The following is a 20,615-nucleotide window of genomic DNA, read 5'->3' on the forward strand; positions in this document are numbered from 1 at the left end:
ATGGCAACAACCCTAGAGAACTTTGGATTTTCCACTCATGGATCTCTCAGGATGTCCATGAATTTAGCTGGGCATATACCATGACCCTTTCTCCCCGCCACTTGTTGACAGGTGTTTGCAGTGGATACCCCGGAACTCCAGAATAATACATTCTCATCAGAGTAACTCATCTCCCTTTACAGGTTTTTCAAGAAGGACTGGATGATTTAGCTCATTAATTGTACAATTAAACATGAATACTACTGTGTATATTACTTCCATTTGTAGGGCGTTACCACTAAATTAATCTGCTGTGGGTAAAAACTCTCCAAAGTAATCTATTAAATATACTTGTATTTCAACTGATGTATACATTATTATGCAATAAGAATGTCATGCAGAAATATTACCTGGTTTTCGCCAAGGTTTATCCTCAAAAGAATCTAAATCTACTTCCAGCAGTGGAACACCATTAATACTTCCTGGTGCATCAAGATCAACTCCTTTGACTTTTGCACCTATAAAGAAAAGAAACAAAAATCGTAACTTAACTCTGTAAAAGGGATTTTAATAAATGCAACACTTTTCATGTGACTTTCCTAAAATTAAAATTTTATTTTTGACAAGTTATACAGCACTAGAGTGCTAGGTATTTTACAAACAAGTAAGAAGAAAGAATCCTTGCCCAAAGAGCTTATAATCTAAATGAAATGATTTTCTTTACTATCTTAAACACATTTTATCCTTCCAACTTACCTACAGTGAATTAATAGCAACTACATGGTCTGTAATTAATTTTTGTAGACTAACTACTGTACACCAAATGCTCATAAAACAATAGTTTTATACATGTGTTTGTTTTATCAGAAATTTCAGTTAACATAATTGGTGTTTTGAGGACTGGTTTTAGAGGCATCACAGTTATTTCTTGTTTCCAATAAACTTAAGTGGATGACATGAAAAAAGTCCCTGTGAAACACAAATCCCCCTCTCAGGCAACCCCTGCCCCAGAACCAAAAGGTCAGGGTACAGACCATCTGAACAGCCACATGCTGAAACCCTTCTATTGTAATCTGAGCTGTGCTCTACGCATGCACTCACAGAGCAGTCTCCAATTATGGCTTCTCCGTGCTGTGCCCTGCCCTTGCCATGAAGTGGCACCACACCTTTTCCACTGCACTCAGGACATCACATGGCCCTTCCACATTCAAGAATATATCATCCAAAGCTTTACATATAGTAGTAGTTTTATAGCAAAATGCAAGCATTGTATATTGGATCTTAAATTATATATATATTTCTGCCACGTACTTTGACTCATTAATTTGTGCAGATCTATCATCATTATTTTATAGTGCCATAGATATAAATGGTGCTTTACAGACAGTTAAAAAGAGTTTTCTTCTCCAAGCTGTATACCATCTAAATTAGACATATAGCAGGGGAAGACAACGGTCCAAGTCATGACACCTGTTATGCATCTTGTTAGCTCATATTATCTAAGCAGTTGTAGCTCATTCATCACTGCTGGAATGCAAACAGAATTTTTACGAGAGAGCTGAGAGAATGCAATAGTAGAAATCAGCAACAGAGGTTAACTAAGTGTTACCCTTTAAGTGCCTTATGGTATAGATGGTAAATACAAAGGCAAACATGTTTCTCCAGGGACTTCTGCTGTACAATTGATAATATGCTATTTATATTATTTTTCATTATTTGTATTACCTTAAATGTTAGGATTAAATTATACATAATGCAACTATACAATTTTTACGGCCCTAATTCTGAATATATCAGCAGATCTAATACACTATAGCATTGGTCTCAAAACTTTTCAGGGTCTCGCCCCCCCTTGCACCTGTCCACCCCACTTCCCAGCCAGGGGCCGAGGCTAGGGGTGGGGCCAGCGCTGGAGCAGAGCTAAGAGCAGAGGGGGTCTGGGTGGTGCTCCCTCCCCATTCCCCATGGGAGCTGGCCCAGGCCCCGCCCCGCCAAACATTCCTCCGTGTCCCCCTAGGCGGGTGCACCCCTCAGTTTGGGGACCTCTGCACTAAAAGCTAATGGACTAAAATGTTAATTTTATATTTGTCTAATTCACCAACACTGTGCAGAAACTTTAGGCAAAAATTGTTACTAAAAACAGAGTATGTGCTGCTACTACCACAGATTACTGCACTGGTTACATTTTTCTATTAATATAAATGTGCAAACTTTTTTTTTTTTTACCAGAAGATCCATAAACTCGACCTCCTGTCTTGATGTTGAGATTCACAGGAGCTGTTCCATAGCTTCAAGAAATTAACAAAACTGAATTAGGTAGAGAAAACCGACAAAAATGGTTAGCTATATCCAGAAACAAGAAGAGGACCTAGACTTGATTATCATTCTCAATCTCTAGCTCTCCAAACTAACAACGCAGAAGTAGAGAGATGAGTCTAGGAGCAAGACAGTGCATCACTCCAACACTCAATAGCAATATCTCCAATTAATAAATGGCACTGAAGTCTCAATCACACTTTGGGTGCTGAAAGCATAGTGACCATGACAGAGCCTCAAGAATTGACAGGACCAAAAAAGAAATAAAAAAGGGCTCACTTAGGGATACAGAGGATACCAGGGAACTAGAACTGGAGAATGCTTTTGATAAAGAGTCTTTGTTGTTTCATTATTATCATTTAATCTGTACTGAAGCAGGAAGAATAAGCATTTATCAAAACTGACTGAAAGGTTATTGTAGTTTCAATAAGTACATACCCTTGTGTCTTTTGCTGAAAATGCTATTTTGTACCACCTCAAATACTCCTCAGTAAATTAAACAAATCTCATATCTTTACGCTAACTATACGTTACAAAAACAGCGAACAAAAATTAGGCCAATAGAACTTTCTTCACAGATACCAACAGATCTTGAACTTCCAGTGCAAATATATAAAAATACCTTAACTATAAACAAGACACGACACTGCTCTAATAATAGAGTGCTGTCACTTGAAAAGGCCCAGTAATGGTGTTGTAACTCAGGACACCAAGAAACAAGTTCTACCCCAGGATGTGTGCAACTGGCTCATCCTCACAGGTAGTATTTGCCCCTACATGTAGTGAAGACACTTTTATTATATAATCTTGGTAAGTAAAAGGCAGGGTACAATTTATGGTGTAACTATCCTGCAACATCTTTCTCATTCCAGTTCTCTTCCTAAATAAAAGTAATTTGCATTGCAATAATGCAAGACTGGCAAATAGCACTTTTCTTCTGGTATGACATGCTACATCAGTATTTGACTTTGCTGAGAAAATTTTATAGTTCTCTTATCAATGGCCAAAACTAAATATTATACATGGAGATAATTTAAGCTTGTAAAATAACTTACTGTACTAAAGTTTATTTAAACTAAAACTGAATTAATTTTAAAATCTATTTTCCATTCATAAAAGCAAGAGTGGGTGACAAATTCATTGTATAACCTTGTTCTGGAAGGGCTTTTTAGAAAAAATGTTCACTTTATTTAAAATTCCTTGTACTCAGTTTAATAAGCTTTAGTATAATATGCCAATAATCCTAGGTAGTCAGAGTAAGAGGGGTACCCTGGCCATGAAAAATGTAATCCTAACCTTCCTCCCTATTCCCCCCCCTCCAGGTTCTCCTTATCCAAGAGTGACCAGCTCCAGAGCATGCAGTATGCTGTTGAAATGACAATCAATCACAAATACTGATGACAGAGTTTGCATTTTTTAATATTGCACAGTTTGGCAAATTTAGTTATTTTAAGATATGAAATACTAAAAGCTCTGGAATAGTGAACACTTTGCAAAACTGAAGAATATGCAACATAATTCTAAAGTTAAGACTGTGTACGTAAGACTGTTAAGATAGTGTACATAACCCAGTAAATTATGCCTAGAAAAATGTACTACTGCAGCACATACAGCATTAAACTCTACTAGTTCTATTCACGTAAATAGTCAACTGGACTACACATATGAGAAAGGCAAGCAGAATTTGGCTCAGTATTATCATAGGCATGAGATTAATAGAATTTTATTCTACACGTGAATAGCAACCCTAAAGTAGACTTTCATTCTTTAATGGTGCTGTTCCTTCAGAATCCTTGTAAATACATAATTCACTTGGAAAATTGTATTCCATAATTTTAAGTGAACTTAGTACTCTTTAAAGTTGTTGGAGTAGCAGAAAGTGAAAATGAAGTCCTCTATTCACAGGAAAAAAAATACAGGTCAGTGATAATGCAAGTTTTTCTACACAGCCCAACCGTGTGCCTGAGCCCTAACTTTGAGGGACCATCTCTAAGGACTGCCAGTTCAACCCTGAAGTCCACTAAATCCTCTATGAACATCATAAAAATGCCAGATATGATGGTGTTTTAATATGCACCTTGTCCACTAGAAACTAGATTGAGAACAAACATATTTAATGTTCTCTTTGTGCATAATACTTTCCAGTTTGCAAAGGAAAAGTCAATATATCATAAATATTAACCTAAAATTCTAATTTGGTTATATTGCCACTTAATTAAAACTGTAAGTCTCAGCCACCATACGTTTCTGCAATGCAACTGTTCTTCCAGGGTGGATAAAAATCAATGATTTAAAAAAAAAATTGATTTTTTAAATAAAATGCTTTTTGAGGAAGAAACCTATCTAAAGATAGTTTTATTTAAGATACATTATAGCTCAAAGATATCTCATCATGGAATAGGGATTATAAATTCCAATTCTATAGTATGAGACAATATATTCATGTAATGTTTAAGAAAAGTTTTGTAAATGAGTTCCAATAGTTCATGAATTAGGGACCCAATCTTATGGGGTTCCAGGGGCTTCTGTATAGATTATTTAGGTTAATTTTTCTATCTACCCAATGAGACTCAGTGCTCAGTCTAGAAGATACCATCAGAGATGCTTAGTTTTGCAGTTCTCGAACTATGGATTTGTGTCTCCAGAGATAACATGCTTGTTAACAGCAAAAATGGTTTCAAATATATAAATAAGGGGGGGGGGCGGGCTGAGAAATAACTGACCTCATCCCTGTTGTCCCTCTGCAAATTTGTGTACACAGAGTCATTCCCTTACCTCTCTCTAAAAGTGCAAAGTTTCAGAAAGTTCAATGAATAGAAAAGATTGTTGGGGGCAGCATAGCTCTGGACAAGGAGAAGAAGTCTGGAGATAAATGCGAGAAGGGAGGGACAGGCAATAGAAACAAAAGTGAAGCTGTTTGAACAGTATATTTCAGAAGTCTTGAGGCCTTTTTGAGTGTACCCTTCATTGATTTGAGAACTATTATACCATTCTCTCACTAGAAAGGAAAACCTGTAATGGCAACAGACTGTAAAAGAGACCCAGTTTGGGAACGTTTCAATGAAGTTCCTCTACCTGTGAGTAAGACAGGCATGCGTGCAACATGCAAACAGTGCAACAAAGAAATGCAAGGCCTGGTTGCCCGAATGAAACAACATCATGAGAAGTGTTCCTTTTCAGGAGGAAGCTGCGTTAAAGATGATGAAAAGAACATGTCTGAAGATGCAGGATCTTCAGGTTGGTAAACTTTTTTATTTCATAGTTCTGTCTTAAGGACTGCCTGTCTTCCTTCTGAACTATTTTTAAATTCTCATGTTTGAGCAAAAAATATAGTTGTTACTCTATCATTTTAGATGCAGTTGTGATAAAAATAAATAGATGAAATAGGCAGATCTTCCTTTTACAATTTCACCTTTAAAATAGTACTGAGTGTCAGTGAATGCAATGAGTAATACTAAATGAGCAGTATGGTAATAATAATTAAATAACTGCATTATCTTATTTTGTTTAGGAGAATCCATCCTCAACATACAGGATTCTCAAAACTATCCACCTTCAAGCTCACCATCATTTTCTATAGTTTCAGAGTTATCTGCCAATGATAGTGTTTCAGTCACATCATGTATGTCACATAGCCACAGTGAACTCAAACCTGTAGCAAAAAGAAAAAAAATTCTCCATCATCCAGAAACAACCATAACTAAGTTTGTGATAAGAACCAGCAGATTACAAAAAGAGGTAATTGATGAAAAAATTGCCCTGTTTGTTTATGCAACAAACTCTCCTTTCCGTATGACTGAGAACGCACACTTCATTAACACGGTTCAGTCATTAAGACCAGAATACAGTCCACCCAACAGAGCAGATGTCTCAGACAAATTGCCAGATGAAGTGTATGAAAGAGAAATTGAGCGGTGTGCAAAAAGTCTAGAGGGTGAAATTGTTAACCTGAGTCTTTATGGGTGGAGCAATGTCCACAATGATCCTGTTGTATGTGCTTGTGTGACAACAGAAAAAGGGAATGTCTTCCTTACAGAAAAAATTGATACAACAGGAAATGCACACACAGCAGAATACTTACAAGAAGCAGCAGTAAAAGCTAGAACTGAAAAAAAATTCAAATGTCTAGTCACAGACAATGCTGCAAATGTATCCAAGATGAGAAGAAATTATTTAGCAGAGAGTCCCAAGCTAACAACATGCCTCTGCAGTGCTCATTCGATGTACCGCCTAGCCAAAGACTTCAGTGTTCCAGAAATAAAGGCTAATGTTGTTGAAACCGCAAAACACTTCTGTAACAACCACTTTGTAGCAGCTGCTCTGAAAAAAGTTGGAGGAACCAAGCTAACTCTCCCACAAGATGTACGATGGAACTCAGTAGTGGACTGTTTTGAGCACTAGATCAAGAACTTGCCTAATCTGATGACCGTTCATGAAAAAACAGATGACACTGTCACAGCCAAAGTTCTCAGCATTGGGTTTAAGAGAAATGTTAAACACATGCTGAGTACCCTGAAGCCTATTTCTGTAGCCTTGAACAAAATGCAGGGAAATAGCTGTTTTATTGCTGATGCTATTGAAATTTGGAAGGAACTGAGTGAGATCTTAAAAAGAGAAATATGCAATGACAGAGTTAAATTACAAGCACTAAAAAAACAAATGGGACAAGAACTATCTCCAGGTCATTTTCTTCCAAATATTCTCAATACTTGGTACCAGGGTCAAACCTTAACTGCTGAAGATGATGAGCTGGCTAGGACATGGACATCCAGCAAACATCCCTCCATAATGCCAACTATAACAGACTTTAGACCTAAGGGTGAACCATTCAAGAACTATGTGTTTGCTGATGATGTTTTAAAGAAAGTCACACCAGTGAACTGGTAAGAAGTCATTCAAGCACTTGGATTCAGAGACTGTTGAAGTGATAATCTCACTTTTAACAGCAATAGCTTCTTCTGCTTCCGTAGAAAGAATATTTTCTTCCTCTAAACTAAATCATTCCGAAGTGAGAAATTGTTTGGGACCTGACAAAGCAGGAAAACTTGTTTTTCTTTTCCAGATTATGAACAAACAGGAAAATGAAGGTGAAGACGACTGAGTTAGCAGCAGAATATTTTAAGTTTCTCATGTTGACCTGGCTCACATAGTTGATTTAAATGAAATATTTTTAAAAAAAAAAAATTAACTATTTTAATTAAAAACAATTTTAAAAAACAAACCTGATTTTAAAAAACTTGAATGTTTAACTAAATTCAAAAATTCATATGCTTGTTTTGTTAAAATATTATATGTTTGCTGTTGAAGAAAAATAATCCAGAATACAGAACGTTGTTGTTTTAGTTAAATAAAACAATTTAAATGTCTCTCTGGTGATGTTTTCCTCCTAATACAGCATGGCAAGAAAATCCTCCAAATATTAATGATTAACCCGTTGAATTGGAGATAGTTCGCCTCCCAATGACTTCATAAATATCTGCTTCAGTTACCTTTGGTAAATGTAATAACCAAACAATCATTCATTTTCTGGTATAACTCTAAAACGAATCTGAAAAGTTTTCAAAATAAATCACTTTAAAAATGTATAGTGTGTACCTTCTAAAAATGAAACCTACATCTATCTCTGAGTTGTGAAAAATATGTATTAAGGTTATAACGACCAACAAGAATGCACCTTTATGTAGAAATCCATGATTAGATCGAGTCTTCCTGACTAGCGATTTACATCATGATTTAAATCAAACCCACCCTGTGTTTTTCAGAAACTGAAAGTGAAAATGTAACCCATCTGCTGGTTCTTCCTTGCAGAAATTCTATTTTACAGTTTTCTCTTTTCAGATCAATTTGATAATTAAATTTTAATTGGTTAACCACATGAAAAGGCTAAATAGAAGCACACAGAACAAATTAGTTGTCCTCTATTTTAAGCATTATACTTGCTGCAAGATCTGAGTCAAACACTTAATATTCAGGCACTGAAAATAACTTACCCATACTGTGGAGCTCCTGTTTTAATATCTCCTATGGTGACATGAACATCATCCTCATCATCATCGCTGTCACTGTCACTGTCATCCTCAGCCTCTGTCACCTTCTTCAACAAAAACAGACATAAAAGGTACAATCAGATATTTGCCTAAAATATCATAGACTTAAGCATCCATTCCAGAGAACTTTGATGGAAAAACAAATGAACATTAACAAGTTACTTTATACTTTTTGGCTTACAGCTGGCATCTACTGCTTAGCACAACAGGGTGCTACCAGGAAAACCAAACTTATCCATTGAGTCTACGTAAACATTGATGATATCTGGATGCAAAGGGGTGATAAGACTTAAGTATCTTGAATGTCAATACGCTATTTGTGAAATGCAACATTTTGCATAGTAAAGAAAAACTGGTTTTGGCTACCCAAGACCGCAGTTTGTCTACCTAGTCCATAACAGTTCAGCTCTTCCATCACCTGCTCAACACGGAAAGAATACAAAAATAAGAGAAAACAAGTTCTCTGCATCTTTATTTACACTTTCTCAGCAAATCAAATACTAATATATACAAATGCTGGTAAAAACAATGGTCAGGTACATGAAATTCAGCAAACATCAAAAATTTTCATTAAATAATTTACATAAACAATTTCTTTTTTCTACAGCTGGGTGAATACTACTCATCAAATAACGTATTCAATGTATACCAATAATAGTCCTTGAATAAATTATCTGATTTTTTCCTGTTACTCAGGAATTTATAAAATTAAGGCATACTGTTGATCCAATATGTATACCCTTCCTATTCCTCCTTTTCCCTTAATAACCTTAATTTTATTAACATGTCTTAATATACGGTTCTTCTCTGTAGCACACAAGTTAATTGCCTGGAGATGCAAAAGGGGGAAGGGGCAGACGTTATTAGAAATGAGTATTAACATGCATACACATTTAAAACATTGTACTAACTAGTTGTCTCCATGTGTCCAAAATATTAAAACCATTGTTCATTTACAAAATCAGAATTATCCCCCCAAAAAAACGTTTGCAGCACTAATAGTAATTAGCATTTTCACAGTGCTTTTAATCCGACAACCACAAAACACTTTCCAAACATTAGATAAGTTTCAACATTCCTATTAGGTCATTGTTAGACCCATTTTAAAGGTAATTCTTAGTGAAAGGTTAACCCACGAGAGACACAGAAGGTGACAGAAAAAGTACCGTTTCGGATGTTAAGAAATTTCTGGCAAGCATTGCACATAAAAAATGAACTGAAAATTAGCCAAATAAAGTGACAACTTACAAACTAACATGTAAAGTCAGTTACTTTAGCGAAGTTCTTTAGTCACTGAAATTATCACTGCCCCATGTGAAAGCAAAGCGTATTAACTAATGTCTGTAATACATATTTAGAATTACCGTTTTCACTACACCATTTTCAGCAGCTTCCTCTTCATTTGCAGAAGGAGGTGGAGCACTTAAAAACAGAAAATGCAAGCTAGTTACTACACGTACCTACATGTTACAGTGAAAAAGCACTGATACAGTATTTTGAAGTACAGTCAATGTCCTAGCAGTCTTTTATATGACTGCTAAGCAAAAATATTCTAAGAGATAGTGTAAAGTTGACATTAAGTTATCAGGTGACACAAATTATGTGAACTAGATATTTTTTGAGTACTGTATTTTCAATTTTTCACCATGTTTGGATCCTATACCTATTGAAGTCATAAGGGAGCTTTTTCATTGAGTATAACGGGAGGAGGATTTGGTCCTTAGTATGCAAAATGAGGACTCAGATTTTACAATGACTAGGTTGTTTAGACACATCTTCGGTTAAAATGGTGAAAGACGTGTGCCTAAACATCAAAGAATGCTTCAAAAAAATCTCTATCAAGGTTTCTTTTTCTTTTTTTATCTGGCACAATAGTACAAGATATTTTAAATACAACCTTTGATTGGCCTTTAAATTTGTTGTAACCTGATTTGTAATGTCCACCAGTTTTGAAAATTCTGTTTGTTTTTTAAGTCATTGTGGCACTCAAATTTATAAACAAGTTAACTCAATAGCCAGTGTTTTGTTGCTTCTGAGACAGCAAAAACTGACTACTAAACTGACTACTAAACTAAATTTCTAACACTTTGTTGACATCCTTGTTTATGTTGCTTAACAAACAAAACAACATACAAGAGCCACGCTGACCAATGCTCCTTAACTGAAAAAGAGAATACTGGTACTTAAAATTATTTCCTCAAGCCACTGGCTGGAGTCTAGTATCAGGGGGTAGCCGTATTAGTCTGTATCCACAAAAACAAGAAGGGGTCCGGTGGCACCTTAAAGACTAACAGATTTATTTGAGATGGGGTCTGTTGTCCCAGCTTCTTTCTGGATGGGCAATCAGTCAAAAAAACAAATTCAGTACTAACTTAAGTTGGCAACACTCCCAATGCTTCAATGAGAGTTGTATCTGCTCGTTACCAGGACTGAATCTGGTTTTGGGATTCAAATCTAGGTGTTTCACATCACTGTTGACACACTGGCTACTGTAAAGTTAAAAAACAAATCACTGAATGTAACATTTTTGAATTTTTCTGGAATTACAAGAATGGAGACTAGAGCATTAGTAGTAGTACAACCTTCCCCACTCTGTCCGAACCTGAAATAAGCCAATTTAGGGGTTAGGAGGTAGTTTAGTATCCATTCTACACACTGCCAACAGTGATGCCAATTACTGTCTATCAGGACGGTTTATTTTGTGGTCAGGTGTGGCACTATTGACTAAAAACTCCAGGAACCAACTCATTTAACAGCTGATCATTTTAACTACCACATAGTCAATACTCTAAAAAGAAAACAGATTTTCCAGTGTGACATTAATTATGAGATCATTACAAAGCCTTAAAAATAACCAATACATCAAACAACTAGTCCAGCACATTTTATTACTATGGCAAATACAATTTAAAGTTTATTTGCCACAGAGCTGGTTCAATAAGCATGAAAATATTTTTGATTAGACATGCTCAAGTACAGTGAATCTCGGAGAATGCAGGTACATTATTAACTTTCCATGGCTCTGTGTTCTTTCAGTATTTCTTTTCATCATCAGCTGTACTCAAATGTGACAAATCACTTTTACTGCACACCTAACTAAGCAAACTAGCACGATAGCCATTTTGACAAAAGTTGTTGAAATGGAGCTGATGGCAGCAAGATTAGGAAATCAAACAACTACACTGAAGGCTAGATTCCCAAGGGGGACTTAAGCCCTCTGCCACCTAGTGGAATTCACAACCCTGAGTTGGCTCCCCACACAATGCACAGGGAAAGTTAGGTGCCTAAAAATAAGGGATTCACAGACGTCAGCATGCTTGGTGGAGAGCTGCCTAAGCTAACCAGTACAAAATGATGAGAGAGTGAAGCCTAAATACTATCCTTTAAAGGTGATTAGGCAGCAGCTGAGCAGTAGTTTAGTGAATGCCAGTGGCACGTAAATGTTGGACTCTGTGAATCTAGCCCCAAGGGTCTGAAAACCTAGAGAAGAAGAAAGCCTCACGAGCATTTCAATGAAACACTATGGGGAAGAAGAATCTGGAGATTATTTAGAGAAGATATTAGAAAATCAGAAGGCAACAAGATAGTGTAATTTCCACCATCAATATCAGAAGACTCACCAATATGAAAGTAGTATTAGAAAACAGATTGAAACAAAAGGGATTATTTCATTATAAGAAATTTGTTTAAATTTTCATTGACTCCTGTCCACAAATATGACCCCGTGGATAGCAAAACTGGATTCAAATGTTTACAAGTAATAGATACAGTGGAACATGATCATAATCGATCATATATAATGATTCTACTTCCATATGAAGGGAGTATGCAAGTCCGAAATTGCTTGAGTGCATTTTAGTGGACTTTCATTCCTCTTATAGTGAAGCTTCACTCCATTAGAACTGAATCCACTGTGGAATACAGAAGTCATTACATAACAGACAGCTGTAAAGCACTGAATTTCAAATCTCTACCCCACCATTGCCCTCTGGAGGGAAGGGTAAAAAAAAATTCAGTCTTGATGCAGTTGCTCCAGAAAATTCAGAGAAGAAAGGCCAGTCTTGCAATAGTTGTTTTCAGCAGGGAATAAAGCACTTACTACAGCTACTCCACACTGTGGCCTTGATGACACTGAAAATTATTAGCAATTCTTCCACCATTGGTTAAACACCAGTGCAGCCTCAGCATCAGTGTTTGCAAAGGTGGAAAAGGTTGAATATATTGGTTTAGTCCTTTAACATTGTCATGTAACCCTGCTCTGAGCTAGTTACTATGGGTGACTATAAGCAGGCTTCGAAGGATTAGATTTTTTTAATTGGTACACATGGATTTCTCGATACACACACACAAACAGAAATACATTTCCATAGATGATAACCAAATTTACAGATAGGCAGAGTATAGAGTCAACATCCAGTGATTTAGACTTTTTACTATTCATTCATAGTGAATTTGTAACAACAGGTATAATTTGTTGATTTCAGGATATTCATTTGTATATTTTGACATGTGCTGCTGAAAAGTTGTGTTTTAATGGTTTATAAAGCTTTAACTTTTTGAATCTCAACATCTACTTTCATTCAATAATTGTCTGACTCCCATAATTTCCTCCAACTGTGCTAATTTTTAGCATTTTTCTATTTTTATCAATGTAAGCAATATTATCTGCTGAAATTATAACAGAAGAAAATTATTGTCACGCTTATCTATAGGTTATAGTGAAAAAAAAACCACACTAAAACAGCATGTCTAGATGACACTGTAAAAATGCCAGATCTCTAATCTACTTTAGCGCTTCCATCAGCAACAGCAGAACTGCATTGCGCTAGACTAATGATGGGAAAACTTCTAAAAGGCTCAGATTTGTAAAGGTACTTCGGCATTGCTGAGCTCACTGTCACGACACCTGATTTAAGAACCTAAATCTTTTTTCAAAAGGGATTTAGGCACTTAGGAGTGTAAAACCATAGACTGTGGGGATCAGACTCTAAAACAATTAAGCTCTGCAAATCTGAGCACAGCAACACCTAAATACCTGGGCCAAAGACTTCAGTGTAGTTGCAGCCTAGAAATGAAGATGCAGCCTTCCCGAGTTATATCTTGGCACGATCTCAGTCTCCACACCCTGCAGTTGCAGGGGATACTGGGCACAGCTGCAGTTGTGGGGACGTCTGGATGATCTCTGTCACCAAGTTAAACCAACGCTTGGCTCAGATATGCTCTTGGATGAAGGAAAGCTGGTTGACGTTAAACCACTGTAAGACTTAGGTTATACTGACAGGTAGAATAAAATGCCAAGAAGAGTTTGTAGGCACTGTGCAATTTAGGAGGCTTTCCTGGATTTCTTGCTGAAGCTAAACTCTCACATAGCAGCACATACAAGTAACATGTTCTACTATCTCTCGCTGGCCAGAAGGCATGTCCTATCCTTGTCAATAACAACCTGGCTTTGGTAATTCATGTCTTTGTCATCTCCTGCCTGAACTGCAACAATACAATCTATGTGGGCCTGACAGTTCCACTGCTGAGGAAATCAGAATGCAGCAGCACATCTCCTCACTAACACAAGATACTGTGAGCATATCACACCTGCCCTCTGCTCGCTACAGAAAATCATATCAAGTAGAAGATTTCAGTCCTTACCATCAAGGCACTAAGTAGCCTGGTCAAGGGATACCTAGAAAACACTTACTGCTCGGGAATCTCAGTCATTCTTGACAATTCCACTCCTCAGAAACAATTTAAAAGGGGTTAACTGAAATCTAACATGTACATCCCCAACAAGTCAATCCCCAGGAACATTCAGTATATGTTTCAACCCTAGAATCTGACTTTAGGAACACTCTAATCAAGTCAAACGAATAAAAACCAAGAACTAGCAAAAATGAATGGTTCCATGCTGATATTTTTAATGTCATATTTATCGTTCTGGATGCCTTTATTGGTCAATATCTTTTGTGTCACGTGCCCTCCAAAGAGAGCAGTAACCCCTGGAAAACAGAGCAAAATGTTCTTATTTCACTGTAGCTTCTATTTCTAGCTGAAATTTTATATGTTTCATGTTCATTGCAAATACTGTAAATTACAGCAGATATCCCTATGCCTCCTATAACAATCCATTTAAGTGTGGTGGCGGGGGTCCCTCGTTCTACAGTAGTAGGCTCCCAATGTAACAAAAGCTATGTTAAAGAAATCTGTTAGTCCTTTCTATAGTGATATAGATCAGTGCCACTCAAAGAGTTGGTCCGTGGACCGGTGCCGGTCCGCAAGCCATCGGCTGCTGGTCTGTGCGCACATTGGAAAAAAAAACTGCCAGTGCCCCACATCAGATAGCTTGAGAAGCACCAATATAGATAACCCTGAACTAAAAGTGAACTTTCATATTTAAGACTGAACATCCCAAATTCATTTAAAGTTAGACTTACAAGTGGCTATCACTTTGCAAGAAACAGGTGTGAAATGATTTGTTCTGAATACACTTTTTGCAAAACTACATTAGCAGATTCACAACTGTCAAGACACTCATAGAATATCAGGGTTGGAAGGGACCTCAGGAGGTCATCTAGTCCAACCCCCTGCACAAAAGCAGGACCCATCCCCAGTTAAATCATCCCAGCCAGGGCTTTGTCAAACCTGACCTTAAAAACTTCTGAGGAAGGAGATTCCACTACCTCCCTAGGCAACGCATTCCAATGTTTCACCACCCTCCTAGTGAACAAGTTTTTCCTAATATCCAACCTAAACCTCCCCCACTGCAACTTGAGACCATTACTCCTTGTCCTGTCCTCTTCTACCACTGAGAATAGTCTAGAACCATCCTCTCTGGAACCACCTTTCAGGTAGTTGAAAGCAGCTATCAAATCCCCCCTCATTCTTCTCTTCCGCAGACTAAACAATCCCAGTTCCCTCAGCCTCTCCTCATAACTCATGTGTTCCAGACCCCTAATCATTTTTGTTGCCCTTCGCTGGACTCTTTCCAATTTATCCACATCCTTCTTGTAGTGTGGGGCCCAAAACTGGACACAGTACTCCAGATGAGGCCTCACCAATGTCGAATAGAGGGGGACGATCACGTCCCTCGATCTGCTCGCTATGCCCCTACTTATACATCCCAAAATGCCATTGGCCTTCTTGGCTACAAGGGCACACTGCTGACTCATATCCAGCTTCTCGTCCACTGTCACCCCTAGGTCCTTTTCCGCAGAACTGCTGCCCAGCCATTCGGTCCCTAGTCTGTAGCTGTGCATTGGGTTCTTCCGTCCTAAGTGCAGGACCCTGCACTTATCCTTATTGAACCTCATCAGATTTCTTTTGGCCCAATCCTCTAATTTGTCTAGGTCCCTCTGTATCCTATCCCTGCCCTCCAGCGTATCTACCACTCCTCCCAGTTTAGTATCATCCGCAAAAAACTCACCTAGCTTTTTGTTCCTCTGGTCTCTCTGGTTCATTTTCATCTGTCAAAAGAAAAACACATTAGTTAAGAATTATGTATTAGAAACCATGGAGTCAAAAATAGCAGAGTATCTTGCAAGCTCTAATTCTGATCCTATACCAAATGACTTTATGTAAACAATGATCCCTTTTAAATATGCCACTAAATAAAACTGTGGACCCTCCAATCCTGAGTTGGATCTGTGTGGTCAGACATGTGAGCCAACACAGCACCCCACTTAAGCCAACAGAGCTCCACAAACAGACCCTTTGTGGTATCAGGGTTTTAGTTTGCAGGCAGCATTAACGTGGTTAGGGTAAATGGGTATGTCTACACTGCAGCTGGAAACAAGCCTCCCAGTCAGGGAAAACAGACTCGTGCTTGTGAGGCTCAAGGTAGCATGCTAAAAACAGCAGTGTTGATGTTGTGGCTTGGGCTGAAGCTCAGGTTCTCAAGCCCACACAACACCTTAGGTTTGACAGTCCAAGCTCTGAGCCCAGGCCACAATGTCCACACGGCTATTTTTTAGTATGCTAGCTGAAGAGTCTGTCTACCCAGTCTAAGACACTCACTTCCAGTGGCAGTGTAGACATACCCAAGGAAGTCAAGCTCTACAAGTTTCAAACCAAAAAGAGAAAGAGCAATTACAGTATTTCAAACTTGTTTTCATTTTTAGGTCACTTATTTACTGTTATCATTATATTGAAATGTGAGTTATGTACATGAAACTTTAATCTACAACAAGAAGCGTCTAAGACAGTTTATTGGTGTTGAGAATTCAAAGAATTTTAAGACAATTTATATGAAAGGCATGACAGAAAATAAGGCTTTGATCTTGCTATCTTTATTCACACAAGCAACCCCATGGATTTTGGTGAAACTACTCAGGTGAATGAAGGCTGCAGTAATGGTCCCTAAATATGTATTCAGTACTCCCATACCAATCACACCCCAGGATTTCCTCGAAGCATCTGAACCACTACGACCTCTCAGAAAATGAAACCCCTCTTAGCGCATATCTATTATGAGCAGTCATTATATTCTAAGCCTCCTTTCCAAAACGAGTGGATTTGGTACAGATTATAGACTGAAGCATTATATGAACCCAGTGTCCAAACAACCTTTTCCTCTTAGCTCTTCTACAGCCAATGGTACAGTCGCTATACAGAATAGGAAACTACATTTGAAAATACACATTTTAAATCTGTGGTATTTCAGAGGAGTCTAGATATAGGAAGTGCCTAAATAGGATGGTGATGGCGAAGTTACGAGACCAGAGAGAATCATGGACTTTTTAAAAGGGGTCGCACACAACAAGCAGCGGCCTCAGGCCCGAGGAGGAGGGGATAACGAGGGGAGCGCTGAAGACCCTCGGGCGGCCAGGCAGTAGGCGGGGACCAGGCCGAAATGGGGCGGAGGGGCGCAGGGCCGCAGATCACTATAATCATCACACTAGTTATCAGGAGACCCGGGGTGGGCCATGCCCAGCCCCCAAGCCGGCCGCATTAGCAGGTGGTTCCAGCACCAGCAGGCCCCCGGAGCGGCTCCCGCGGGAGGTGGGCACGCGGGGAGCGGGGCGGGAGGCAGCCGGCCCGGCCCGGCCCAAGGAGCCGGCCTAGCCGATGGGGACAGTGAGTGCTGCGCACGCTGGGGCCTAGCGCTCCCCTTCCGGCCTGTCCCCGTACCGCGGCGCCAGGGAGGGAGCCCGCGGCGGCCGGGCCAGGCCGAGGCCTAGGAAGGTCCGTACCGCCATAGAGCCACTCCTCCTCCTCATCCCCGCCGGTCCCGCTCAGGTCCGCCGCCAGCCGCTCCACCTCGCCGGTCGACATGGCCGCCGGCCCCTGCCGAGCGCAGACACAGGCGCCGGCTCCCCGCGCGGGCCCCGCAGGCGCTTCTAGCGGCAGCCGAGGAGCTCCGAGCGGCGGAGGCCGGTGTGTGCAGCGCCCGCCCCTCCCCCACCGAGGAGCCGCCGCTCGCTCGCTCAGCGCTTCCCCTCCCCCCGCCGAGTGACTGACACACACACAGGAAAGGGCCGGCCCCGCCGCCCCCGAAGCACTAGGACGCCGGGCCGGCCCCCGCTGGGGGCAGGACAACGGGGGTTGGGGCGGGGAAACGGGGCCTGCCCCCTCACCCGGTAGGGCCTAGTGCGGGAAGGAGTAAGGTGGCCTGGCCCTTGCGGCATAATGGGGAGAGAATCCCCTCTGGGGGGGCGCCCTGCGGAGAAGGCTACAGGGCCGGCCTGCCTTAGGCCCACAACTATCGTGTCGGGCCCTGGGCCCCCGGGCCGGGGTAACTGGTGCCACAGAAACGGGGGCTGCTCCCTGCAGCTAGGGGCGGGGGGAATACACACTTGCCAGCCACAAGGGTTACAAGAAATCCTCAGTGAGACCCAGCCCCAAAATAAAAAGATTAAACCAAGTCACGCGGAAGTGTTTGCGGTGGGAGTCTCTCGGGGTGAACCCTTCCCCAGCTGGAGCATGCTGCTCGTTGCAGCTTGGCGAATCCAGCCCTGAACAGGCCCACACGAATGGAGGCCTTTCCCAGGCTACTGGCACAGGGGGAAGGGTTTAGTCTTCCTTATCCTTAGGGTGGGAGGCTGCCATTCTGTCTCTTGCTACCCACTCACTAGCATTATCCTGCATTCCTCCACACGGCAGCCAGGATCCTGCCCTCACTGTTCTCCCCCTTGCGCCCGCAGTCTCTGTATTTCCCCTCCCTTCCCCTTCATCGGCCCAGCATCCTCACCTTCTCTTTTTCTGTCACACCCCTCCCTCATTCCCTTTAGGCATCGCTACTGCTCCCTATGTTGGCATGTCCTCTTCCTGTCCATTGAGCATGGGAAGTGAGACCATTTTCCTTAAAGGCAGCCTTGCCTGAGTTTTCAAAAACAGTAGGCAATGGCTGCCATCTTTGTTATAGGAAGCCTCCCTTTCACGTGCAGGAAATGCTGTGGAAAAATGGTGGCCATCTTTAATGTGGTTTCAGCCCCGCACCAACTAAGGGAACGTTTAATGATAAAATGTAAGAAGAGGGAGGTGTGGAAACAAATTTGGCCCACCTTCCTGGGTCCACTTCGGCCCAGGTGTGAGGATTTTCCTCATCCCACTGCAAACACTGAAAGAATCTCTCATGGCATCATCCACGCTCTGACAATCAAAACAGAAGCCTATGCAAATATTAAAAGCTCCACTTTGTGGCAGGGAGCTCATTCTTTGAATCATCTGCATGGACAACCTTGTTTTACAGCTTTGTACTTGGCATAGATGTAGTCTTGAATGAAGAAATTTCCTTTCGAGATAAATGTTTGAAAATGGTGTGATGAGTATGAATGGAACATTACTTTTGTTAATTATTTAACCATGCAGTGAAGTCAGGTCATTTTCATTGCTACAATCAGTTCTCGTTTACTATGCAATCATAAATGGACTGAGAAAGGTGGTTTGATTGGGAAAGTTTTCAGACGTAGGTTTCCTATACAACAAGTTTATATATACCTTAAGAAACTTGTATCTTTTATTAAGGGTCAGTACAGTATTTCTCTTTCCCCACTGCTCCCCATTTGTTCACTTCCTATATTTGACAGTACTTTGACCTTGGTCATACTCGGAACTCCATGTAGACACAATGGTCCACCTGAGAAGAGTGCTTGCAGGATTGGGCCCTTAGTCTATGCCAGTTACACTGTTTTGCCTGTAGAGTCAGTCAGTTTTACTTGTTTGTTTGGACTTTCACGCAGTTGAGAAAATAAAAAATTGAATTAAAAAAAACTGATACTAAACCCACAGAAATTGACAGGACTCAAAGGCCAGGTGCAGAACATGAAACTACTTTTAAATCATTTTTTAAAACTTACAAGATTTCCAGTTTACGGTGAGTCTTCAAATCAATACTGATTATTTTAATTTCTGGAATACTTAAGTATTTGCACAGATAATAATTAAAACATACTACAAATAACTACCAATATAAATGTCCTTGTTAATGGAGTCACTATGAACTTCCACTGGTTAATCTGATTTTGTACACTGGCTAGTAGTCTTCCTTTCAAACTGGCTTATAAAGAGAAAAAATTGCACTCTGGGGTGTGTTGTTGTTTTTTTTAAACCCTCATGATTTCTTCACAGAACTTCCATTGCTTTGACTCTGCATAACTGTGAAAACAATGGAAGTTAAAAGAAAAGGAGTACTTGTGGCACCTTAAAACACTGAAAAATAAAAACAACACTGGAAAAGCAGAAGGCAATAAAAACAAAAATTTTCAGCATTTGTGATATGTAAAAAAAATAAAACCTTCAGGATTTTTAGCCTCCAAGATAATTCAATCTGACAAGGAATTAATTCTGCATGGGTATAGGCCCAGCGGCTTGGTGATCAACTATCACCAATCCCTTTTGGCATTAATTGTTCATATCGAGTAGTTTTCCAGCCTAATTTTCATCTTTCATATTGTTCTGCACTGTAAAGTTTTACACCACAGCTAGTAGGTTAAAATAATAGGTCACAGCTGAAATAAACAAAGATACAAATAAGAGCAGAGAATAGAGAAAAAGATGGATCAGAGTGGGAAGAGGAGGGAGACACATCAGAGCTGAAAGAAAAGGAGTACTTCTGGCACCTTAGAGACTAACCAATTTATTTGAGCATAAGCTTTCGTGAGCTACAGCTCACTTCATCGGATGCATACTGTGGAAACTGCAGAAGACATTATATACACAAAAAGAAAAGGAGTACTTGTGGCACCTTAGAGACTAACCAATTTATTTGAGCATGAGCTTTCGTGAGCTACAGCTCACTTCATCTGATGTGGTGCCACAAGTACTCCTTTTCTTTTTGCGAATACA

General features: G+C 39.8%; 1 protein-coding gene across 10 annotated transcripts in view; it reads right to left on the reverse strand.

The window, feature by feature from the left end:
* Positions 1-17,744, reverse strand: part of FIP1L1 (factor interacting with PAPOLA and CPSF1) — an 80,378-nt gene extending 62,634 nt beyond the window's left edge. For 2 of the 10 annotated variants that reach the window (XM_077815629.1, XM_077815630.1), the window contains exons 1-6: positions 17,522-17,742; positions 15,757-15,796; positions 9,707-9,764; positions 8,286-8,389; positions 2,206-2,267; positions 390-497 (exon numbers count right to left, since the gene is read on the reverse strand). In XM_077815629.1, coding sequence (XP_077671755.1) covers positions 390-497; positions 2,206-2,267; positions 8,286-8,389; positions 9,707-9,764; positions 15,757-15,796; positions 17,522-17,603 — 454 coding nt within the window. In that variant the 5' untranslated portion in view covers positions 17,604-17,742. Of the gene's footprint in view, positions 1-389; positions 498-2,205; positions 2,268-8,285; positions 8,390-9,706; positions 9,765-15,756; positions 15,797-17,521 lie in introns of those variants that run through there. The other 8 variants (XM_077815627.1, XM_077815628.1, XM_077815626.1 and 5 more) reach the window with 8 other exon arrangements.
* Positions 17,745-20,615: the final 2,871 nt, after the last annotated feature.

This window comes from Eretmochelys imbricata, chromosome 4 (assembly GCF_965152235.1).
Source record: "Eretmochelys imbricata isolate rEreImb1 chromosome 4, rEreImb1.hap1, whole genome shotgun sequence".
Taxonomy (NCBI): Eukaryota; Metazoa; Chordata; order Testudines; family Cheloniidae; genus Eretmochelys; species Eretmochelys imbricata.